The following is a 26,216-nucleotide window of genomic DNA, read 5'->3' as shown; positions in this document are numbered from 1 at the left end:
GTATGCCTGAACTCCGAATCTAAAGAGGCATCTTTTTAGTGAAGCTGATTTTTACATTCTGTGTTTGAAAATACCACTTTTAGAAAGTAGGTATTTTCTTGCTCAATCATCCCGTGTGCCTCTGCTGGAATGTGAATTGCCGGTCTGGGTTTTGGATGACAGAAGGCTGGGGAGCAAGAGTGGCTCCAGATAGTCTAGGTGGGTCAGGAAAGGGCTGAATAGACCTGTGCTGCAATTAAGGACGGGGGAGATTTCCTGCCACCTCAAAGAGCCTGGTCTTCCTCTGACCATGCCGTCTCCACCTCCTGCGAGGAAGTCACACCAGAGAAGGCAGAACTGGTTCTGGCTGGGCACAGATACACTCTGCTTAAGAGATCAAAGGATTTTGGGATATAAATATTGGGGCCCAGACCCCTGAACTTTTGAACTATTTTGGATCAAGAAGACTGCCAAGAAGAAGAGCTGGAGAAGCTGTGAGGAGGGACTACCACTTTTGCTGTGTGCTTTGCTGTGTTGGCCTGCAGTGGCTGCTTCTGTCTTGGGCAGTGAACGGAGTGGACTGAACTTTCTGCAATCTACTTTTGAGTTTCTCTAAGGGCTAGAGGTAGAGCTTGCCCCATGTTCAAGAAGTCTCAGGAACAGCAAAGACTTCTAGCTCACCTGCCCTCAGCACTGGGGACTGTGTGTTTTGTGCTGCAACAGAGGAAAAAGCAACCAGACACCGTCTACGATGCTGCTGCTGACTCCATATCCTGAAGGCACCGCGGAGGGCACAGCCGCAATCCGACCCTGGTCTCACCGATGACGCCTGCTGACGCTGCCACCGAGCTGCTGCTCGCACCGCGACCTGTGGGCTCCGCACTGCCTCGCTTCACAAAGATGCCTTGGTATCCCCGAAGATGCCGCTCCACACCGAAATATACGCCGCAGCTTGCACCGTGGTTCGAGGGCGCCGCTCGTAAAGTTACACGACTCACCGCCCTCATCCTGCACCGCAGCCATGGCCTACTGATACCAGCACCATCGACTCCAGTTCGTCACCTGACAACTGTGCTTCAGCTGCGACGACGCCATGGCTTGCACCGTGACCTGCCAGCACTGCAACGGGAACCGCCTTCACCTTGCACCGCGAGCGACCCTGGTCTCTCTGACACCACAGCCGAGCCGCTGATCGCACCGCAACCTGAGGGCATCGCACCGCATCACCTGACGCCTGCCAGCACTCCTGACTTCAACAGAGGGGAGTTCGACCTGCAACCGTGTGACTTCAAGGGCCCCGACGACTCCTTCACTGACCTCCGGAACGGGCGCCTGTGGACACCGTGCGTTTGGAAGCTCAACGAGAGGTTGCAGACGCCCTGCATTTCTAACAGGTACTGTTTGTGGGTCTTCCCAACACCGTAGCTGGCCCGTGATAGCTCAGTCTGGGGCTATCGACATCAGGTAACTATTTTTTAATCATATTTTGATAATTGAAGATTTTTTAGTACTGTATTGTGGATTTTAATCGTTTTGGTCTTGTCATAAATATATAAAAATATTGGATATTTTTCTAAACTGGTGTGGTGTCCTTTTGTAGTGCTTACACTGTATTATTGTTATGTGCAAATGCTTTACACACTGCCTTTAAGATCAGCCTGGCTGATCGTGCAAAGCTACCAAGGGGGTGAACAGGGGTTATTTTAAGAGTGTAACTCCCTTATCCTGACTAGAGTGGTGGCTTCTGCCTGACTTTGGCCCATGCCCTAGCCGACCAAAAATCCCATTTCTAACAACTTCTCATTGACAGCTACTGCCCCTGTCCCTTATCGCTGCTCCTCTTCTTTCCTTCACTGCCCCTATTTCCAGCTGTCATTTTTTCCTACTGCCGCCACACCTAACACTGTCCCTTCCCACCAACAGCCCTTTCTCTCCTCACTGTATTCCAGCTGGTGCCTCTGTAAGGTTGGTGCTTTATGCAGAGCCAGCCTGCCAAGTAATTGATTCCTCTACAACACTACCATACATTCAGAGGCCTGGAGAGGGATACACCTTTATGTGATGCTCTCTTGATGTGTGGTGCTCCCTATTTTTTCTATCAAAAACATTGGCTATTTCTTATCTCGTACTACTTGGCCTACCCCCTCTCCTCCACTTTATCAACAGCAATCCCCTTTAAGAGCAAGGGACCCTTCTCTTAGAACAAGCCCAACTACCATACGGAAGAAGACCAAAAACAGGCTAAACCCACACAATGACTTTGAATTATGTATTCTCGTCCCTGTGTAGGGTTAAGCCTGCTTTTGGAATTTTATACTGGTAGTTTGATCTACGGTGAAGAGAAAACCAAGCCTCTGAGTTTTGTTGTCAGGCTGTTGCTCTACACCCACTCCTGCCCCACTACAATCTCCAGAATGAGGCCATGCTTAGACTTGACATACCACTGTGATAAGGTATGTATATGCACTTGGCCTAAACAGCTGTTTCGATACAATAAATATTTTGTACCCAAATAGTCATGTAAGACCTAAACGCAAACAACCTGCTACAGTTCATCACTGGGCCCTTCCACACAGGTTATACGTTGCATGTTATGTTTTCCACCCCAGAAGCAGTCTCAACTCAACATTCACTAGTCACATGGACTAATCCGCACCTTCTCAGTCAGGATGGCAAATAAAAGATCAACTAACCCCCAACCCCCCACAAAAATAACAGCTGACAGTAAAACAATTTAACCATACAGGATTTGGAAACTTGCCCACACATATTCAACTGGAGACCAACTCAGTAGAAAAACTGATGCGAAGTCTTACCACTGCCAATCGCTCAGTAACTTTCCATCCCGTTGACCCAGACTGATTTGCATTGGTCTCAGTCTAAGCTCAAGTGACCTAGGGGGCAAGAGAATGGGGTTGTATGCTATCCTGAGTGATTGCTAGTGGTTAGACAAATTACAAGCCTAACTTCCATCACCTTTTCTGTCCATTGATATTGTCCAACAGAAGGTATAAGAGTGAGTGATAGAAATTGTTGTATGTTGTGATGAGTACAACAACTTATTGTAATTTTATGTTCCTGCAGTGTTTTTAGAGCATCTGTAAGGCAAAATGTTTAAGAGGTTTAAACATCTTCGTATAGATGAAATTATATATATTTTTATCTAAAAAAAACTGGTTGTTTCTGTGCATACAGTGTAAATAGGAGGTTTGAAACATAGCAGCATTGAGTAAGTTGCGATCTATTGTTTGGTCGTGTTACCTTATACCCTTAACCTAAAGCGATGTGGCTCTTTTTGTGCCCTGGTAATTCCATTATCAGTGATGGCATATTACCATTACAAATCAGTTTATGTTCTTGCATTTGAGACCATTATTTTAGTAATTATTTCCTATGTAGGATTTTATATTTAAAACTTCTGCTCTTGTTCTCTGCAATCTGGCTCCTGGCTTACCCCCTTTCCTTGTGAGCACTACACTGTTCCCTCCTGATAACCAGCACCATTACCTCCTTCAGCATCATTACCTCCACCAGCATCATTACATTAACCTCCTCATTATCTCAATCACAAATACTACCATCTCTTCCAGTACCACGATTATCACCACCATTACTATATTCACCAGAACCATCATTACCAACAGCATTACCACCACATCGCTACCATCCTAACCACTAACTGCTACCACTACTTTCACCAACATCACCACCACCACTTATGGTGTGATGTGGATCAGTGTGTGCGGGTCATTGGGAAGGAGAAAAGAGGGGTTGCGGATGTGTGGAAGAGTGTAAATAGCAGAAGACTGGCAGGCAGGCACATCCTCCTGTTCACCTTTACGTTCCATTGTACATCTCTCCTACATTTGGAACAGTGTTCTCAGTCTTTGTCTAAGTTTAAATGGTCTTTCTTTTGACAGAGCGAACAACTGAGATTGGCCGGCTGATCAGCTCCTATCTGGAGAAGAAGAGCGATTTGGACGATCACACTGTGCACCTACTTTTTTCTGCCAATCGATGGGAGCAAGTGTAAGGAGTGAAAGTTTGATTTCTCTTGGTGCATTTTCTTTCGTCTGTACATGAGCATCTGAGATTAGAATTTATCCTGCACATTTTTGTATCCTGTACCAGGGCATTCATAATTCTAATCTGAGGTGCATACCCTTAGTGTTCGCACAAAAACATGGAATCGTATAACCTGGTGTGTAGCTAGCAATTTTGACTATGCAGGAACCATTCACTGTCAGAGTGCTTCATTTCTGTCTACCCCCTACTGTTGTTCATACCACAAAAAGGAGGGGGAGAGAAGCAGAGATTAATTCAGCTTCTATTATTGGTAGATTTGTTAACCAAAAAGGATTCACTTGTCGGTTTTAACAGTCTCTATGTATTTTTCAGTGAGACGTTCATTCACGCTAACATATGGTGCAGTATATATTGATTCTCCGCTCCTACGGTTGGGTGGTAAAGACGCAATGTTATGCTTTTCACCCGAGTGTTCCCTTCTCCAGGTGGTCTGTCCTCCACCAGCAGGTAGACTTTCTGGTTTGCAACAGTCATGAGTGATGGGTGGTTCTTGAAGAAGAGGTGTGACTTAAAATTACCTCCATTCACATAGACTTTTTTAATAGTCAGGAAAGGGATAATATTAAAGACATTTAAGAGTGGTGCTGTTGTGGATGTGTTATTGATCCTCAGCCCATTGTGATTGGTCTTGGTAGGTCGACATGTTTCGGCTCTATGTCTTACCAGTATTGTAACTTGAGATGTCCCGTTAAAACCAGGATCGCTATAACAAAAGGATGAAATCTGTAAATTATCTTCCCCAAAATAAATGTTGGTGACTTAACTGCCTGACCTGTAAAATGCACAAATACCTCAGGAGAGTTTCACCCGGCCCTTATGCTTTATAGCAGGAAGATTATCTTTCTGAGGTACCTTGTGATGCTTGAAACCTGTAACCAGAGCTTACAGGCGTCTTTACAGGAAATGCATTACTTACATATTATTCTACCACTGTTACAACTTGAAACTGCCTGGATATACAGTACTTTGAAACCGGCGTATTAACACTTCTAGCTAGCTTTTTGCCGTCTGTGACAAATTAAGTTCTATAGTAGGGGATCTCTTTGTATAGTCATAATCATGTGAATAGTCCCGCCCATGTGCGTTGACCTGGAGCAATCGAAATAGTCTCTTAAGTTGTCCTCTTCTGCAATCCTGCATAGACACTTAAGAGAAAATAAAGACAAATAATGCAGCCTGACATAAACAAGGCTACTCTGGCCAGCACTTCATCCAGAAGTGAAAAAGGATAGCCAGATAACACTGAAATTTAGACATTTTGCTAAGTTTCACACATGGAGAAACTCCCATTCACAAAATTCCTTTGTCATGATAGAGAGGAAGGGTTGGACAGACAAGCCCCCATAGACTGCCATTATGTGTCTGTAAAAGGATACCGTGCCTTTAAGGAACCCTCCAGAGACCCTAAGTATCTCATGCTGCACAGCCACAGGCTAGTTACTTTCAATTCTGTTTTTCCGGCTCCTGCTAGCAGGACCCTGGAGCATTGAGCTCTACCTTTAGTGGTATATCTTCAAATATTTTAGCTTTTTTGAGAATTTGAGTGTTTCACTCGACGTCTGAGGCCTTTATCTTCCTTTTGCTGTCTTTTTGGGGCAGTTTAGCAACCTTTTTCTTGTCAAAATGCCATCTTTATTTGACAAGTGCCCAGAATGTGGCAGGAAGAAGGCCAAATTGGACTCTCACAGGGTTTGTATACTCTGTCTTCCTTCAACTCATGTTCCTGAAACCTGTGTCATCTGCAAGTCATTCTCCAGGAGTGCCCTGCGTGACAGGGAGAAGATTCGTCTTCAAGGCATGGAGCAGAGAAGACAACAGGCTGCAGGTAGGACATCTGGGCATGGAGAGAGCCTTTCCTCCTCCACAACCCATGCGTCGGCCTCTGGGGGGCTCCCCAATCGTAAGAAGGCTCAGAAACCATGCAGGTCCCGGTCGAAGGCAACAACGTCGAGGCCAGGTATGACTACCATACGCTCCCTGTCGACCCAGGGCTCTGGGTCCAAACGACATCTAAGATCAACGTCGAGGGGAAGGATGTCGAGACCTCAGACGAGGTCGCTGTCGGACGTCACAGACGACGGCGACACATCGTCGCCGTCAATATGAGTCCCGGAGACATCGTCGCTCGCCGTCGAGGCGACACCGTCGACGCGCATGTGTCCTTCGGAGGAGCGATGCTTATTGATCCTTCGGAAAGGCTCAATCTCATGACTGTTCCTTCTGTGACTGTGAGGACGGTGTCCTCTCTCCTGGGTTCGATGGCCTCTTGCATCTTTCTCACTCCACATGCACGCCTCCACATGCGGCCTCTGCAGGAATGTCTGGAGGATCAGTGGGACCAGAAACGAGGGAACTGGGAGGACAGGATCCAACTGTCGCAACACGCCTCCCAGTCACTGAACTGGTGGTGTTCACCTCACAATCTCCTCAGAGGAATCCCGTTCCACAAAGAGATACTGACTCAAACCATTGTGACGGATACGTCTCTCCACGGCTGGGGAGCGCATTTGGAACACCTTCAAATACAAGGGACGTGGTCCCAGACGGAGGCCACGTATCACATCAATTTTCTGGAACTCCGAGCAGTTCACTTGGCGCTGAAAGCCTTCCAGCCATCGTTCCACACCAGCTCCCTGCTTGTACAGACGGACAACACAACAATGTATTACCTCAACAAGCACTGTCTCGGGAGGCGCAGACGATCTGGCACTGGCTGCTGGCCAGGGGACTGACAATCACGGTGACTCATCTGCCAGGTGTACAGAATGCGCAGGCAGACGCGGTCAGCAGGCTCGTTCAAGAAAACCACGAATGGGTCTTTAGCGACAAGGTGTTGAGGGGCATCTTCGCAAGGTGGGGCACTCCAGACATCAATCTGTTTGCCACCGCAGAAAACAGCAAATGCCGAGACTTCGCATCAAGGTTTTACCAACTGGGGACGCTGGGGAATACACTGTGGATCAACTGGTCGAACTGCCTTCTCTACGCTTTTTCACCCATTCCCCTGATCCCGGCAGTGTTGATCAAACTGTCCCAGTCCAGGGCCACCATGATCCTCATTGCTCCGGAATGGCCTCGAGTCGACAGTGGTGGTTCACAGACCTTCTACACCGGTCTCTCCTGCTGCATCTTCGACTTCCGTGTCGGCAGGACCTTCTCACGAAGGTCGGAGGGCAGATGGTGCATCCCAACCTCTCGTCGTTGAGTTTGGCAGCATGGCTCCTGAGCTAGTGCAGTATGGACATTTAAATCTGCCTCAGAACTGCATAGAGATCAAAAGAGGCAAAAAGACCGTCTACAAGGACTTCCTATGCATACAAATGGAAGAGATTCTGCATTTGGTGCATGTTTAAGGGTTCAGACCCTACATCCTGCAAGGAGGATGTCATCCTCCCATACTTACTGCATTTGGCTCAATCTGGCCTTAACTTTCATTCCATTAAGGTTCACCTAGCAGCTTTAACTGCGTATAGGAAATGCCCTTCACAAACTTCCTTTTTCCAAATCCCAGTCATCAAAGATTTTCTGGAAGGTTTGAAGAAGGCGTTTCCTCCCACTAGGCGTCATTCGCCTCCGTGGGAGCTTAATGTGGTGCTGCCTAGACTAATGAAGGAGCCTTTTGAGCCTATTCATAAGGCTTCTCTACAGCATCTATCCTGGAAGGCAGCTTTCCTTGTAGCTATAACATCGGCTCGCAGGGTGAGTTAGATCCAAGCTCTTTGTTGCCAAGAGCCCTATACTGTGCTTCATGCATCTAAAGTTGTCATGAGAACTCACCCAAAGTTTCTTCCTAAGGTGGTGTCCGATTTACATGTGAATCAGACGTTCACGTTGCCCACGTTTTTTCAGCATCCTTCCTCTCCGGCAGAGAGGTCCCTTCATTCCCTCGATGTGAGCAGGTTGTTGAAATTCTACTTAGATAAGACTAAGAAGATTCGTAGATCAAATCAACTATTTGTTAATTATGGAATGGTCAGGACTGGTCTTGCTACCTCTAAACAGTCCATCTCTAGGTGGATTGTGTCCTGTATTCAACTATGTTACCAGAAAGCTAACAAGACTCTAGGGGGTAAGCCTAAGGCTCACTCTACCAGGGGTAAAGCTGCTACAGCGGCTTTGCTGCGCAATGTCCCCATTGCAGACATCTGTAGGGCTGCCACTTGGTAGTCAGTTCATACCTTTGCTAAGCACTTCTGCCTGGACTCTGATGCCAGGGCAGATGCTCAGGTTGGGCAGGCTTCGCTGAAAAATTTATTTGCACAGTAGTGGTTCTGTCTGTTTCTTCCACCGCTGGGTGGGGTTTGTGGGGATGAACTTGCCATTCTATTTGCATGATTATGACCATACACAGAGATCCCCTACTACAGAAGGAGTAGTTTCTTACCTGTAAATCCAGTTCTGTAGTAGGGGTATCTGTTAGTCATAAGCAACCCGCCCTCCTCCCTGGTGGATGAAAAGATGATATCCTGAATGCTACAGGCCTGGCTTTATACACCTCCAAAAAAAACTGAAAGTAACTAGCCTGTGGCTGTGCATCATGGGATACCGAGGGTCTCTGGAGGGTTCCTTAAAGGCACAGTATCCTTTTACAGACACATAATGGCAGCCTATTGGGGCTTGTCTGTCCAACCCTTCCTCTCTATCATGACAAAGGATTTTTGTGAAGGGGAGTTTCTCTATGTGTGAAACTTAGCAAAATGTCTAAATTTCAGTGTTATCTGGCTATCCTTTTTCACTTCAGGATGAAGTACTGGCCAGAGTAGCCTTGTTTATTTCAGGCTGCATTATTTGTCTTTATTTTCTCTTAAGTGTCTATGCAGGGTTGCAGAAGAGGACAACTTAAAAGACTATTTCGATTACTCCGGGGTCCACACACATAGGCGGGACTATTCACATGATTATGACTATAACAGAGATACCCCTACTACAGAACTGGATTTACAGGTAAGGAACTACTCCTAAACCAGAATAACCTTTCCAGAGGAGCCTAGTTTAAATATATATTTAAAAAAAGGTACATAGCTCAAGTGTCTTGAGCTATGTTCATTCCTACTTCTAACACAGGCTAATCTGTTCTGGGGGAAAGCAACAACTTCCTCCCTGGAGCTCACACCCTAGGCTAACTTCCCTGCTGTGAAACGGTATCTATTAAAGGCGGCACAGCAGGCAAAACATGGTCACCCTACCTAGTAGAGCCCAGCAAGTGACAGAAGGCAGACTTGAATGTGTAACTGGTCTTTTTCTTATTCTGTAGCACCCAAAGCCTTAAAACAATTTTCCCTGCCTGTGATAGCTCATGGTCCAGTTCGGGCGTAAAGCTAATCGGAGTTCAAGGTTTTCCTACCACTGCGATCACTTTCTACCCCTTTCATTGACAGTGAATACAAGGAAAAACCAATTCTAGATCCCCTGACTGTAATTTCTCGAATTATAGATGTAAAATAAATTGGTTAGAAGTATTTAAGAATGGCATATTCAAATAACTGGTGCATTGGTAATTGTATTATGGGAAAGAACACATCCACTTCTCCAACAGACAAAATATATATTAAAATGTATTGTCAAATGTCCGTGCATAGTTTCTTGGCGCAGAGCGATGATTGGCACATGTGCAAAGTTACCAAGAAAATGTTTCTGCTGATGTGTATATTACAGATTTATTTAAGGCATTTATGTTAAGTTGCCTTCTATACAAAGTATTTCTATTACCGATCTAGAAGAGTAGCATATTCCATTCTAGTAGAATAGCCTTGGTCTTTATTCATACGAGAATGGTGAAACAACAAAAAAGGACCACCCACCAATGAGAAAAATCCCATCTCTTTTCTCAAACTAAATATTCTCTAGGGCATTGGTTCTTAACCTTTTGACTTCTGTGACCCCCCAGCCACCCCCCCTCTCAATATTTACTGGATTCCAGCCTAAGCAACTTATGCGATTTGAACCTCAACAGTGCACCATAAATACAGAAACCAGTATTAATCAAAAAAGCACAAATATATATTTTTAATAGCCAAATATACAACTGTTATTATTCTAAAGGATGCAGAAATATGCTAGACTATAGCATATAACTTTCTTTTTTGCACCTAAAGCATGCTGTTTTTGCTGGCACAAACAAGTGCTTCAGTTGAGCCCACCAATCCATACTAGATTCAGTTTGCTGTACTTGTGCTGCTCCCACAAATCAAGCTAAGGATGCCAACTTAATTTTTATCTTCAAGTATCAAAATCCTGTACACTTAATGAGTTTTAAAATTTTCAGTTGTACATTTTGCTTTGTGCATGCACTTTATTAGTCTGCTAGTATTTTCTTTTCTAAACGGCCAGGGGCCCCCTTAGTAGGCATTGTGGACTGCAATTTAAAGCACTATTGCTCTAGAGCAGTGTTTTGGGGAAAAAAACTGTATATCGCAAGCCTATTTTTGGTGGGTTGGGAAAGTTCAAGCAATAAAGAAAGATGCCTTTACATTCTGTTTTTTATCGTCTAACTTTTGTGCTGGGGCATCAAAGACAGAGGTCTAACGTCCGGCTATGTCTTCAAACAGCAGCTTATTTTTAACACCTTGAATGGTTTTTAGGTTTTGCCTGCATAGCGCTTGTGTTGTGCTTGCGAAAACTCTTGTAAACAAAATCTTAAAACTGGCTTCCCGTTACTTACCATTGGTTGGATCAGACAACACTCCAGGTTCCTTTCTTTTTAGGTCTTGCATGGCGTAGACTGCGCAGGCATGCGCAGTCTCGCTGGCGAGATTTAATGATTTAGAGGAGATTTCTCTAGTGGGCTTTAAGCCCCGCCCCTCTTTTCCATTGGCTGGCGTCACCGTTTATGCTAAACGGTGGCCAGCCATTGGAAAAGGGCGTCTGGTGACGTACACTTTTCTCTTTTAGAGCCGTCCCAGTTGGACTGTCTCGGTTCCTTAAGTTTGTGGTAAAAGCTTTTCTTATCTTTATGGGGCCATGTGTTTCACACATATGGCCCCATAAAGACTAGAAAGCTTTTGTAAAGGACGAAAGTGAAAGCGGACTGGGGAGCATTGGGGGCTCTGCAGGCGTCTGTGCGGGAGGGAGGGCGGGCGGGCGGGTCATCGGAGGGACAGATCACTTGTTTTCGTCAGTGGGTGGTCTTTCTTCTTGTTAGGACCTGTCAGATTTGTTAATTTTACGCCCAGGAGCCATCTTTGACCACGTGAAAAGCTTCTCCCTCGCCTGCGCCTCTGTGTGTTTCAAGTCTCGCTCTCAGCTCACCACAACACGCCTCCTTTTCCATATAGCCTTCACAGTTTGTAATTGTACCCCTATGTGCGGATTGGGGCTAGAAAGCTGCCCGCCCACTTCAAAAATTCTCAACGGTTGTGCTCACATTCCCCACCCTCACAGATTACATCACACGACTTGCCCCGCAGCTATCGGTCCAGGGTGAAAAACTGTGTGCACATGCGCAGATTCAGTCTTCGCCCTATATAAATGCTGTTAATGTCGCACATCTTTCTTTCGCTCTACCTTGGTGTGATGAGAGACGGTGAGTAGGAGTTGTTCTGTTGATAAGTTCTCAGAAGAATAATAGTTTTTAGCATGGCGTTTATCGAACGTCGCTAATTTACCTGAGTAATTCTGTCTAAAATATTGTGCGGTTACCGGTATTAAAGTCGTGGCTGGTAGGTGTGTATTTTACGTGTGTGTGTGTGGGTGAACTGTGATTGAAATGATAGTCCTGATATTGTGTGCCTATAGTTTTCCCCTTTAGACACGTGGGGCATTTTACGTCTTGCGCAAAGATGGGGCTGGGCTTTGCTTGGTAAAGAAGCACTGTTTGTAGGGGCCTTTACGAATAGTAGATCATGCGTACTACGTTCATCGCCCGCAGTTTGGCTTGCCACTCTTTTCCCTCCTATTCACGCGCCTGCAAAAACCCATCCATAGCCTTCAAAGCGTAGACCTGCTTTGCCTTAAAGTGCGCAGAGGGTCTGTCGCTAACGTTAGAACCATCTGGACGCGAGCGGGTTATTACCACGTGGATTATAAAATGCATCCTCGTTGAGTATTGCCCTTCGCCTCAAATTCCTATTTTCAAAACGGCGGTCCGTTTCTCAATGGCCTGCGCTTTTGCATCTAGCATAACACCTTTTATTGTCTTTATGAACATGTAGTATTTGAGCTCTAAAGCAGATCATGAACCCGATATTTGTTGGTATACCGCTCTATAATCTTTAGTCACATTTTTTTTGTTACGTAATCTGATTGCTTCTGTTTAGTTGAATGTACGAATCTGATTGGTGTCTGGTGGACGCAGGGATAATAGCTTCTCAGTCATTAAGCGCAATGCACTAGGGGGCTTATTTACAAGCCCCTTGTGTCACTTTGGCGTCATTTTTAACTTTGGGGGAGGTAAAAGTGATGTACCGGTATCGCAAGGGGCTTGTAAATAAGCCCCAAGGTCTTTAGTCTTATTAATCTGTAACTCGTGTTACACGGTGTTGTGTGCGTATGCCTCCATTTCTTGGCATGTCCTGGTTATCCCGTACCGTGATGTGTAATGTTCGGAGGTAGAGAAATCCCCAGTGCTATGTCTTCGGTGCCAGCTGCTCTCATCGGCTGGTTCTATCCTCAATCGCTGGGACACTATTTATACCTTATATCGTGCACAAGTACAGTAGGATGAAGATGCTAATGCTAGCCATTTCAATCTTCGTGCTCTGTGTGAGAATACTACTTTTGCTTCAAACCTTTTCCTGGCTAAATCCTAATATGATTGATTTCTTTGTTTCAGCTGATGCACACGAGCGGACCAGAAGGTGAACAATCCATACTGTGTAAACGCTATGGATTGCATTTCTTTTTTTCTCTAAATAGTAACCATGAGCAACAAAATAGGCAAATATAGTCTTGGATCACTAACCTTTTCCACCAAAGCTTTAGAGTGGACGATAATAAAAGTAAAATTCGATTAATCTATGTACTTGTACACATACCTAAACATTAGGAATTTTGTAAAACTTGTCACAATTGAACAAAGATAGCATTTCCTTGCACTTTACCGTATAGTCTCATTCTTCCGGCCCCGCGCCAGTTCATATTTTACCACCGAGTGAACCACAACATTCTTGTACACCTGGATCTCTAGTTGCAGGCTCCGAGTTTCGCTTGGTACTGCTGTTCCTTGGTTGATAACTTTCACTTAACAGTCAGGCTAACTGGGGTGTACTTTCATATTGCAATACCCTTTGCTATGAAATGGTTAGGGAATTAGACTGGACCAGTGCAGATATCTTCCCAAAAGTATTTTACCTTTAAAATGTTAGAACACTGAAGAGTACATTAGGCTTTACCACATCCACTAGGTAGGTCTGAACTGAAAGGCTATTTTTTAGGCTTATAATGTCCTTTAGGTCAATCTAGGGTAAACGCATTATGCAACTTTAAGATCTATTGTGACACCTTGCCTATATCTTAAATAGACATACTTTATTAATCATAAATACCATTTTTAATAACTCCTTTTTAGCTGCTGCTACTATTGCATCACGTTTCCAGTCGTGCATTATCAGTAGTAGATCCTATGTTTGTGTCAGTTACTAACCATTTAAGCTGCAGCGGGGCACGTAACTATGGTATGGTCCCCAGATAACTATCAAGATAATTTGAATATTTAATGCCGGTTAGTAAATAACTTGTAATTTTGCTGTCTGCCTCAACCTTGACTGTAAATTGGTCTTGCTCTAAGAGATTATACTGTGTACTTATCAACAATAAATATTTTTTATCCTGAACTTACTGTGTTTTTTTTTTTAATTGCCTGACAATTGTGCCTGATTGTGAAGTCTTTGTGCGTTATGAAAGCTAACCAGGCCCATTGAGATTTGCACGGGCTAAATATCGGCGTTACGGTTTTAAAAAGGTGTCTGTCCACACCCCCAAATGTAATCGTGGCCGAGGCAGGCATGTGCTGTCTGCACCCACCTCCGATTTGGAGTACTGGTCTCGAAGAAGTGCTCTGTTTCCGGTGGAGTCAATTACAATGTTGTAGAGCATCAGTTTGTACCACTGCATCTGTGTAGAAAAAAAAATTGAGAAAAAAATTCTATTGCTCCCTGTGCGAATTTGCCAAATTTCTCACTTTGCTGGGTCTTGTGGTGTTAGTTGCTGGACTGTTTCATTATCTGTTAAGGTTGATAATTTCAGTACATATACAGCAGGAAAAATACCACTAACTAGGTTATTTATCAAATTGGATTCACTTCCCCGAACCATTACCAAGCCATCATAGGGGGTATCGTAGCGATCATTTAGACCAATATATGAATTGGCCTGAGCATTCACAAGATGCCCCTTCTGGAATACTGCGTTTTCGGTGACTGATCTTTTCATAGTTTATCAATGTTTTTAGGTGACAGGCGTATCGTGCTCTGTGTGGGGAAATGTAGCGCCTCGACTGAGCTCAGCTTTATTTTTCTTTGCTCCTCGGATTTAGCTGCAGTGTACCCGGGGCTAACTGCAGTTCACACAGGTATTGAATACAGCGGCAGCTGAGAATATGCTCCCCCCCCCCCCCCCCCTCTGATCCACCCATATAACCAAAAGAAGTGACTACATTTCTCAGGCCTAATATTCTGACCCAGGTCTGCCAAAATAAAATTTGCTGAATTTCTGGCGATTAATGCCTGGTTAGGCCACAAAGATTTAGAAGTGGTGAATCACATGATCCTCTTATGCGAGTTGAGGTCGCCCAGGCATGTCACGGGAGGTATTTTAAGTTTGCTTGGAACTAACTTGGGGAGGGCCTGGTTTGTACCAAACAGGTCGAAGTTGCTTTCTTTGTCTGCCCTTACCACAGAATGGCTAGGCTGGATTATGTTTTACTTGTGTTCGTTTTTTATGCAAGGTTAGGGGCATCTTACTTCCAAAAGTGATCCTGTGGGGATTCACAGAAACCAAAAGATTAAGAACCGCAGTGCTACAGCACTGTCAAACGGTTCTCTTCAATTATTTAAATTGGGTTTGCGTTACATTTCCCTGCACTTTCGTATGATGGCAAGAAAGTGAGCGTACCACTACCATTCTACGCTCGCTCTTTCAGATCCCCTGGTCCGCTCCCATCTGCCTTAGATTCTGGTCCATCTGTATGGCAAGACTTGCTTGATGGCTTGTCATGAACATATCTCAGTTAGTCTGGTGACTGCTGCGTGCATAATGTGGTACCCTACCGGTACTTTGGAGTCTTAAGCTTCGTTAATGCATCCAGATACAACACCACTTCCATGCACCCAAAACCCGCCTGAACAGTGCTTTGCAAATGGGTGTCTGTATTTTGTAAAGAAGCCGAGAATTGGGTGTCCCTGTATTCTGCACACCTTTTTGACCAACTTACGGACGCTGCACGAAACTCGCACTGCCTCGAGTCTGAACACCAGAGCGCGCTCTCGCAGCCATTCTAAACACCCTGAGACTCGTTTCAAGAGTAATGGCAGAGGAAAGGAAAATACAACAAGCATTTGCAATGCAATAGGTCTCGCATTAATTAAGTTTGAACAATTGGCATTGCTAATTGCAACAAAAGTCTATAAATTGTAGGCCCAAAAAATGTGTATTTTTGTAGCAATGGTGGCATGCTGCGCTTAAGATGAATATGTTTAAAAGTAAAGTGCGCCATACTGCAATTGCTACAATAGTTAATTGTGGATGCGTTAACAATTGATGTGTGCTCTGATGGCTGGTGTGTGTGCCTGTAGAAATTGTGCACTGATGGCTGGTGTGTGCCTGGTGGAAGCGTGCACTGACGGCTGGAGGTGTGTGTGTACCTGGTGAAAGCATGCACTGACGTCCGGTGGTGTGTGCCTGGTGGAAGCGTGCGCTGACGGCTGGTGGTGTGTGTGTGTGCGCGCGCCTTTAGAAATTGTGCACTGATGGCTGGTGGTGTTTGTACCTGGTGAAAGCGTGCACTGACTGCTGGTGGTGTTTGTGCCAGGTGAAAGCGTGCACTGACGACTGATGGTGTCTGTGCCTGGTGAAAGTGTGTGGTTTTGTGTGTGTGTGTGTGGTTTTGTGTGTGTGTGTGTGTGGTTTTGTGTGTGTGTGTGTGGTTTTGTGTGTGTGTGGTTTTGTGTGTGGTTTTGTGTGTGTGGTTTTGTGTGTGTGGTTTTGTGTGTGTGGTTTTGTGTGTGTGGTTTTGTGTGTGTGGTTTTGTGTGTGTGGTTTTGTGTGTGTGGTTTTGTGTGTGTGTGGTTTTGTGTGTGTGTGGTTTTGTGTGTGTGTGGTTTTGTGTGTGTGTGGTTTTTTGGGTGTGGTTTTTTGGTTTTTTGGGTGTGGTTTTTTTGTGTGGTTTTTTGGGTGTGGTTTTTGTGTGTGGTTTTTTGGGTGTGGTTTTTGTGTGTGGTTTTTTGTGTGTGGTTTTTGTGTGTGGTTTTTGTGTGTGGTTTTGTGTGTGGTTTTGTGTGTGGTTTTGTGTGTGGTTTTGTGTGTGGTTTTGTGTGTGTTTGTGTGTGGTTTTGTGTGGTTTTGTGTGGTTTTGTGTGTTTGTGTGGTTTTGTGTGTGGTTGTGTGTTTGTGTGGTTTTTTGTGTGTTTGTGTGTGGTTTTTTGTGTGTGTGTGTGTGGTTTTTTGTGTGTGGTTTTTTGTGTGTGGTTTTTTGTGTGTTTGTGTGTGGTTTTTTGTGTGTTTGTGTGTGGTTTTTTGTGTTTGTGTGTGGTTTTTTGTGTGGTTTTGTGTTTGTGTGTGTTTGTGTGGTTTTTTGTGTGTGGTTTTGTGTGTGTGGTTTTGTGTGGGTGTGGTTTTGTGTGGGTGTGGTTTTGTGTGGGTGTGGTTTTGTGTGGGTGTGGTTTTGTGTGGGTGTGGTTTTGTGTGGGTGTGGTTTTGTGTGGGTGTGGTTTTGTGTGGGTGTGGTTTTGTGTGGGTGTGGTTTTGTGTGGGTGTGGTTTTGTGTGGGTGTGGGTTTTTGTGTGGGTGTGGGTTTTTGTGTGGGTGTGGGTTTTTGTGTGGGTGTGTCTGTGTGTGGTTTTTTGTGTGTGTGGTTTTTTGTGTGTGTGTGGTTGGGTGTGTGGTTGGGTGTGTCACGGGGCAGCCAAGGGGACAGGAGGAGAAAACCAGCATTGAAAATGCAATAGGTCTCGCCTTTGATTAAGTATAGCAAAGCAAATAGCTTTAACTTAATAAAAGGCGAGGCCTATTGCATTTTCAATGCTTGTTTTTATTGGTCAGCCTCGTCCTCGTCTCTGCTTCCTCCTGGCTTTTGTGACCCTGCTGTGGAGCATAGATAAAGTACAGCTTCCTGTATGTGGCCAGCGTCCTTCCACTGGCTGCAGGGTCTGGGGCAGGGTTTTATTTTGTAACACTTTTGTTTGGAGTGCATGCGTCTGCATTCCTTCACCCCCACCCTCCTCCGCTGTCCATTTCACCTCCTCCCATGTGTTGCTCCTGCTGATGTGCAACATGTTAAAAAAGAAAAATAATAATGAACAAAGCCAATAGATCTCACATAGGTGAAAGTGCTAGTTATTTTTCTTAGCGGCCTGCAAAGTGAAATGAGTTTTTAATGTAAATTATGGAACAGATTTGCAGGAATATTGGGAGTGTGAAAGGAAAGGCTGTAGGATGTCGTTTTTAGCAACACACAACAAAATGTAAATATCTGTAAATTAATTGTATGCATTCAACTGTTAGAAATGCAAAAATGCAGCTCTTTGTTTACTTTTTTGTAATTATGAAAAGTGGTAGAAACTGCCTTTAATAGGATCAAGACACTTTACTTGGTGATGCACAAATGAGAAATACATAAATCAGATTTTAACACATCATTTGTGTGCTATATAGTCATATCAATAAATATCGGTCTGTAAAAAAGTAGTGGCCATTTCAATAGAAAATTACAATGCATTACCGTGTGATTCCATAGTTAGGGTCAAATCTTGCCCCACTTCATAGATGCATTCAGCAGTCGGGAAAGCCAAAATGAAGCACTTTTGTGTAGTTTTGAAGTGTGCTGGATCAAAACAATCAAGACACTTTGCTTGGTGGTGCACAAATGCGAAATCTTCACAAATGTGATTTCCACGCTACCATTTGTATTCTATATAGTTTTATCAGTAAAACTGTGTCTGCAAATTTTAGTGGCAATTTCAATGGAGAATGTGATGTCTGCAAATGACCGTTCTACCACACAATGCTTTAGTTACATAAAAAAATCGCCCTGCCTCGTCAATTAAAGATAGGTGGGTTGTGAAAGTTTTTCGTTCTGAAAACTGAGTTTTGGTTCTAAAGTTTAGAAATCACTGCTCTAGAGAATATCAGTTCTTGATACTAGTGTATTGAAATTGAACAAAAAATTGTGGGTTAGTACCTGTAGAACAATTGAAGCAAAGTGATGAAGAAATTGGATTTGACGTCAGAGCTCTTGTGTTTTGTTTTTCGAAGGTTTGCAACTTGACATAGTTCTATATGGGTGAAAACAAACTAAAGTGTAAAATATATATTTATATACAGCTGTAACTTGCACTTCTCCTGTGCTCACCATACCAGTCTATAGAGATCGATCCCAGCAATCGTTGGTATTTCAGTGTCCCCTTATTTAACACTTTGAGATCCTCAGTTGGAAAGCAGTAATATGTGTTTGTGGTTTAAGTAATCCTACTTTATCTCTCACCTTCTCCACTAGTAAGAAGTTTGCTTTAAGTGTCCTGCAAGGGAAAGTCTCATTGGATCTGAAGTTCTAGGATAAATCCTTGAACTGTCACTTTAATCTAGTTATCAAACCTGTGATCATGGACCATTATTTATTTGTGCAGTCACAAACATTCAAGCCACCCTTGGGGTTTATGTGAGTGCAGCCTCCTTTGGTGGTGTCCATATAGAAAGCTATGTCCTATTAAACTAGATGGCACAGTGCCCTGAAATTCAAATACAATAGGGCAGTGTTCACCAGCCTACCAGGTGCAATCTTGTTAGAGTAGTTCACTGCACCTGCAGCATAGAAAAGGCTACTTTACAAACCTCTATTTCCAGTTTGTTTGGGGTGCTTTTTTGCTATGCAGCTTTTTTTTGACTGACAGCTTCCATCTCTTATCCATTCCTTTTTTTTCGTTAGAGCATGGATGAAGCAGAAGCTACACAGTGGTATCACCTTGGTGGTGGACAGATATGCCTTCTCGGGAGTGGCCTTCACCAGCGCCAAAGAGGTAAGTTGCAAACGTACAAATCAGAGGGGTGGTGATATGTGCCGTTTACCATAGGTGGTATGGTGAGGTTGTCGGATGCTTGGCCAAAGCACAGACAGATGTGAATAGGTTCCAGGTGATAACGTTGGTAGTCGTAGCAAAACTACTTATCCACGAGGGAATTCCTTTGTTTTCCTTTCCAGTACATTTCCTTCTGATATTTCCTGGTTCTTCCTTTACTTGCTGCAACTTTGGTCTACTAAAATGTGGCGAATGCATAGGTAAGACTTCTGTAGATCAGTTTAGATCATGTTCTAGGTCCTCTTTGTCAGAGGCAACCCTCTTTGTGACTATTGTTTATGCTCTTTGGTGCTAGAAAAAACTAGTGTGTTGTGTGTACAGTGTTGAGCCTCATTTCTCTGTTTAGAACTTTTCGCTGGACTGGTGTAAACAGCCTGATGTGGGACTTCCGAAGCCAGATCTGATCCTGTTCCTTGAGCTGAGCACAGCTGAAGCGGAGCAGAGGGGTGGTTTTGGAGTTGAGCGCTATGAGACCACTGCCTTCCAGAAAAAAGTCTTGCAGAGATTTCAGGAGCTCAGAAACGACAAGTCCTTAAACTGGAAGGTAAGTCTTACATTTGCAGAAATATTGCGCATGAACAACTAAGCAAAATGGGATGGAAAAGAAGATAAATTGACCCAGGGTCAAAAATAGAATTCCTGTGTTTTTTTATTTTATGTATTTTTTTAATAATTTGCTACATGTGAATCCATTGTGCTTGTGTTCTAGCTTGTTAAAATATAAAGTTTATATTATGAGATGTACAAACAAAATTTCTCGTCTTTGGCAAATACAGCTGACTTGTAACTCCTGATTGGCTTCAGTGGCACAGATGTTTTTAGGTTAGCATTCCCATGGCAAGATGACCCCAGAGGGGAAGGGGACTGTCAGTGAGTGGAGGAGTTGGATAAACAAGGTGAGTCCGGTCACACTTAGGCAAACCAGGTGAGGTGGGTTTAGAATTAGAACTTCTCTGTGGTGGACTATCCTAATAGTAGCAATGGGCTGTATTATCTTCCCTTGGATAGATTTGAGTACCTTGACTGCACCCTTGATCTAGACATGATAAGTTGTCTATCTTTGCTGTATGCTTTCTGAAGTGATGCGTATGGGTGACCACATTTAGATCAACCTATGTAGTTCAGAGGGTGAAACAATGTCTGTCTTATCCCGCACTGAGCATCTGCTTGCATACCTTTGTGGTGTTTACTGTGTGTACATATCCCTACAGGATACTACTTATGATTCTTTTCTTTTGGGGATAATTTAGGTGATTGATGCTTCCAAGACCATTGAAGACTTGCACAGTGACATCCGATCTCTTGCTGAGGAAGCTATGAAAGAAGCCCATCATCAGCCTATTGGAGAGCTTTGGAAATAAAGATGTTACTCCACTTTGTGCGTAGAGCCCACAATATCTGACCTGTTGTGTATTTTGCATGTAACCCATCCATTTTACTGCAACACTGTCCCTCCTCAGCTTGAGTAGCAGAGTAAGCTGGACTGCTGCTGGAACAGGTTAGGGATTCTGACTTTTTTGTCAAGGGCTTTAAATATCTATGCTGCCATGGATGAATGCTGTTGCGTTTTGTAGGTGTCTCGCTTCATACACTGCCCTGCCTCGCTGCTGTATTGTGTATAAGCAGAATCCAGTTCCCAACTGAACGGTTTTGGGCTTCAGTTCCTACCCAGTGGTCGCCATCTTGGTATTGAAGCAGCACCAGACTGGTTCACTGCCTCCTGACTTCAAATGTATTACCAGATTGTTGGGGTAACTCTAACTATTTTTCAATCTGAGCACAGGTGCCTTTTTTTTTTTAAACTTCATTGAAGTTAACTGCCTGCGATCCCTTTAAGAAAACTCCACCAGATAATGAAGTCTTCAATATTGCTGGTTTCGTCCTCCTTGGTGGTGGTCATTCTTATGCTTTTTATAGACCGCTTTTGTGTGGCATGCCAAGTTGATTATTATTTTTCTTTGTTAATAATTAACAGGACATGCAGCACTGCCTCTGTTGTGGGATTGCCTGACTATGTATTTGTGAGCTGCCCTTGCTGCAGCAAGGAGCAGTAACCTTTGCCTTATCTTAATTTTGTTGCTGCTGAGTGAGTTGACTCACTGTTATAAACTCTTCTTTGATTGGTTTTCGGTTACCAGTTGGTGTTAAATAGGTCGTGTATATATAGGAATGTGAATTAGAACGGACCAAAGATTGTAAACTGCCGTGGGTAGATTTTAGGCTGCTTGTGTTTTTTTAATGACCTAATTATGACATTAAATTGTTTAAAAATATGTGCAGCGACTTTTTTTTTCTTTCTAGGATAATCAACGAAACTCTCATAATACTGCAAATAAATGGGCACATTGCACTGTGGCAATTCTATTTTGACTACATTTTAACATTGGAAGTGAAGCCATAAGTTCGAGTATTCAACCGTTGTTTCTTGGCTGTTGAATGTCTCATCCCACTTGGTACATGGATTCCATTTTTATGAGGTTTCGTCTTTTATTTTTGAGAACCTAGAATGTTTATAAAAAGCCATTTTTGAGAACTCTGTTTAAGTACATTGCTCTGATAGACCAGCAAAATGCATTGAAGTGTCAATGTGTTGCAGTGTAATACTGCTTTCGTTCTATGACGAGATCTGCAAGCATGTTGAACTGTCAATGCAATATTAGTAAACCTTTTATTGCGCATACTGTCAAGGTAATCATTGGGAAGCACTTTTTTTTGCATGAGGATTAGCAAACTAGTTGCATTAAACATTCAACTTTCTTAATTTAAAATTAATTACTAAAGTTCCAATGGTACGCATGTGTGAAAGTGGGGAAAGCAGCAATGGTGCATTAAAAAAGCTCCATACCTTAAACGTTTGTGCTGTTAGTAGTGAGAGCATATGATTCCAATAGCTTAACAGTGCATTTTTATCCTAACACTGAAAATAAGGGAATAGGCAATGAATTCCATTTTAGTCCAGTTATAGAACATGGACCAGGCATAGACATATAAACAAATCTTTAAATAGTATAACTATATGGTGAACCCAAGAAATATTATATGCGGATCTTATGAAATGTCAGAATATCGTAAAGTTTTTAAACTTAAAATGGAATTCCAAAAAAACGTATACTCCGACTCATTTCTAATATGTCACCAATCTCCAATAATATTTTGGCACCTAAAACGAGGGATACTATTTAGGTGCGTAATAAATCAACCATCTAACATTAACATTACCCACGAAAAATTGCAGAGATTTGTAATCGGTTTCTTCCCATTTTATTAAATGATCCCTCCTACCTTTAGACTGAAATATTGGCCTACTCCAAGGATTATAATTTGTGCAGTTCTGAAATGAGTCTAAAAAGCTTCCTTTTTACAATGGTAAATAATTTGAAGAAATGTATACCTAGTTTCCGTAGTACATTTTGGGTACTTCATAAAAAGACAATCTATGACCACTCACTCATGAATCTGAATTCTACTATAAGATCTAGTTTTTATGTTGCTATTCGTAATGGCTTAAAAAAAAGTGTCTAAGGCAACAAAATAATGTATCTTAAGGTAAGACATTGCTAAACCTCCATATTCTTTGTTTATTGTAATTCAGCACTTTTCATCTGAGTTGATGTCTTCACCATATGAAGTTAGAAGCCAGTTTTTCTAATGCTGAAAACATGACAGAATCGACAATGTAAATCATGCTACATGTCCGTCCCTTAATTGAGAGGGGCATAGCTTTCAACCTGTAAAATTAATTTTCAGTTTAGTTTATCATAGGAAGATAGGTGAGTTTGGAATTATTCAGGATAGTGAGTAGTAATAAATGTACCTAAATAGTTTACTACCTGAACAGGCATGTAATTTACCCAGAGGCCTTGTGCGACATATTCAGCCATTGTTTTAAATAAGTGTATCAGTTTTTGTTTATACTATATTCACCAATATAAAATTCCTGCATCGCATCTACAATGTTTTGATTAGTGCCATCAGCCATTAAATATGAAATCAAATCGTATGCATACAGTTTCAATGTTGATATGTAGGAAGAGGGACATATTCTATCTCAACGAATCTCCATAAATAGTTTGAGGAGCACTGGGGCATCTGTTATGGTGGTGAAAGCTTTTGAAAATGCTATTTGAGATTTGGGTAAGTTGAGACAGGATGCCTTCTTCTTGTAAAATGACCAGCAGTGTATTCCAATTAACCAAACTCAGCTTTTTATGTGTCACATATGAGGGTGTCTCCATAAACATTTAGTGAAAGAATTTATGAATTTTATTAAACTTCGCCACCAATCGTCTAAAAGGAATTAAGCCATCATGGTCTGGATGGCCTAGAGCCTGTACTACGATGCCAGAATTTTCGTGAGCAACTCATGATCTGCACTTAGCAGACTGATGGGTGTATACGACCCGCCTCCTCTGGTTTCATGTGTGTGTATGTGTGTATATATATATATATATATATATATATATATATATATATATATATATATATATATATATATATATATAGTCGTGTGAGGAACCCAATAAACTTTGGGAAACCCGTTCCTGAGAGTGCTTGGTCCATTAACTTGTGCCGTGAGCTGTGGATTTTGTAGATCCGTGCGGTTTCCGTCACTGCACTATCGAGCACCCGATCGAGAGTGAAAGGGAGGAGAGGCGGGGATTGAGCATTATATATATATATATATATATATATATATATATATATATATATATATATATATTTCTCCATTATAAGATTACACTAAGTTTAACATCTACGCGTTTCAGCAGACTCGCGCTGCTTTGTTCACGATGCCTGAGCGCCATTTTTTTGTCAATAAAATACACAAAGTGGTGAACAACATGGACAAGGGACTCAACTATATATACACATACATACACACTAAAAAAAAAATATAGGTTTCAGGGGCATTCTAGTTAGTTGGACATTTCACTCGTTCAAAACCAGCAAAATTCCCCCGTTATCGTTAGTTCTGCTAACTATAACTCGCGCACCCACAATGCACTGCTGATTACGTCACATATTACATCACTCATGACCTGGTCAGTGACATCACTGACATCTCAAATGACATCACTGATGACATCATCGAGTGATTGTGTTTCTGTAAAGTTTAAATGTTTAAAATATATAGAGAAAGGCGTATTGAAGAATGAGTGGGTGTATAAGTGTTTGAATGGATGATTTAGTAGGTGCGTGACTGACTAGAAGTGAGTGATTAAACGTATCTTACTGAATGCATGGGTTAGTGACTAAACTGTGTGAATGTCTGTATCCGTCTGTTGGTGTGTAAGCAGCTGCATTGATTGGTTGTCTGAGTATCTGTATGGGTGCTTGAGTGTGTGTGGGGGTGTGACTGCATAGATGTGTGAGTGGGTGATTTCACTGGGTGCATTGTTTCAGGAGTGCATCTGTGATGGACTGTGTGGGTGGGTGTGTGTATGGGTGTGTTAGTGAGTGAATGTATATCTCAGTGGTACATGTGTGAGTAACTACATTTGTGAAAGGCAGTATATATGTGTGTTGGAGTATATAAATGGCTATAAGTGAGTGTGTTGTTGTGAGTGGCTTTATGGATGTGTGCGCTTGTATCCGATTGTATAAGAGCGTAAGAATGTGCTAGTATTTGTATGAGTAAGTGAGGTGGTGTGTGTATAACTGTATAGGTGAGTAAATGGCAGTGTGATTAATTATTTGCATGACTGGCTAGGTGTGTGAGTACCTCTATGGATGAGTGGTGGTGTGAGTGTCTATATAGGTGTGAGTGCATATGATAGTCCTGTACTGAGTGACCATAAGTATGAGGGACTGTATGGATGAGTGAGTGGATGTGTATGTAAACCTAATAATCAGTGAGTGTGTATGTAGTTATTGGTTTTGGAGTGTCTATTGTTTTGAGAATGGCAGTCTGTAATTTAGAGTGGGTGTATCAAAGGTTATATTAGGGTGTGAGAAGATGCATCAAATTATCACATGGATGATGTCATCAGTGATGTAATTTGAGATGTCATCAGTGATGTCCCTGACCATGTCATGAGTGATGTAATATGTGACGTCATCAGCAGTGCATTGCGGGGGCGTGAGTTCTAGTTAGCTGAACTAACTATAACGGAATTTCTCTGGTTTTGTACGAGTGAAATGTCCAACTAACTATAACTTCCCCTGAAACCTATGGTTTTTTCAGTGCATTACAAAGGTTTTTAAATGCTAGTTTCTAACTATGCCTACAGAGGGTAGGACATGTGAAGAAAGAAGAAACCACGCACAAATGAAATGCAGAAAGAAGCAACAGAAGTCCACAAAGACGAAGAAAAGTGCAGGAAGAAGCGAGACATGTGCAGAAAGAACCAACAGAGGAGCAGAAAGACCTTGTTGCAAAATCATCCTGTACCCACAACTTCTTTAGACGGGTACTGGTGGTAACTGAATCTGACTAACCAGGCCTAGAGCTAGTGCTATGCAAAAAGACACTTAGAATACAGTGAAAACACCTACATAAACTAGGGAACACTATGTGTTTGGGTACCCCTGTGATTAGCATGACTTCCGTAAGGCCCTAATACATAATAGGGCAGGGGGATTAAACCTACCTCTTAGTCAGAGGTGCAGAAATATGCTACTTTAACTAGTAGTCGCGTTTGCAGAGTGGTGGAGAAAGAGTGCTGGGTGTCCAACCAACGCTCAGGAATTCCGCTGCGTAGGACTTAATAGGAGGTACCAGGAGGGATTCTTGGCCCCCAAACTCCCTCAGGACTAAATTAGACTTCAGCCCCCATCCCGTAGTCTGCCACGAGGCACGTTTGCAGAGTGGTAGAGAAAGGGGGCCATAGCCTCCAAAGACGTCTTAGCAATTCCACTGTGTGGGACTTACTGGAGGTAACAAGAGGGGTAGTTGGCCCCCAAGGACATCCTTGGGGACCAACT

General features: G+C 42.9%; 1 protein-coding gene and 1 non-coding gene across 2 annotated transcripts in view; both read left to right on the top strand.

Annotated features, from left to right (window-relative positions):
- The window catches only part of DTYMK (deoxythymidylate kinase), a 44,315-nt gene extending 22,750 nt beyond the window's left edge, over positions 1 to 21,565 (top strand). Inside the window, exons 2-5 of the mRNA XM_085634179.1 lie at positions 3,900 to 4,008; positions 19,142 to 19,232; positions 19,639 to 19,836; positions 20,543 to 21,565. Coding sequence (XP_085490305.1) covers positions 3,900 to 4,008; positions 19,142 to 19,232; positions 19,639 to 19,836; positions 20,543 to 20,653 — 509 coding nt within the window. The 3' untranslated portion in view covers positions 20,654 to 21,565. The remainder of the gene's footprint in view (positions 1 to 3,899; positions 4,009 to 19,141; positions 19,233 to 19,638; positions 19,837 to 20,542) is intronic.
- LOC146785244 (small nucleolar RNA SNORA57) lies at positions 12,556 to 12,690 on the top strand. Its single transcript, XR_014971324.1, has one exon. It is a non-coding gene; the product is annotated as a small nucleolar RNA SNORA57 (small nucleolar RNA).
- Positions 21,566 to 26,216: the final 4,651 nt, after the last annotated feature.

Source organism: Triturus cristatus, chromosome 11 (assembly GCF_964204655.1).
Source record: "Triturus cristatus chromosome 11, aTriCri1.1, whole genome shotgun sequence".
In the NCBI taxonomy this organism is placed as follows: Eukaryota; Metazoa; Chordata; class Amphibia; order Caudata; family Salamandridae; genus Triturus; species Triturus cristatus.
The sequence above is the reverse complement of the archived record's forward strand: the minus strand, read 5'-3'. Positions and strand labels throughout refer to the sequence as shown.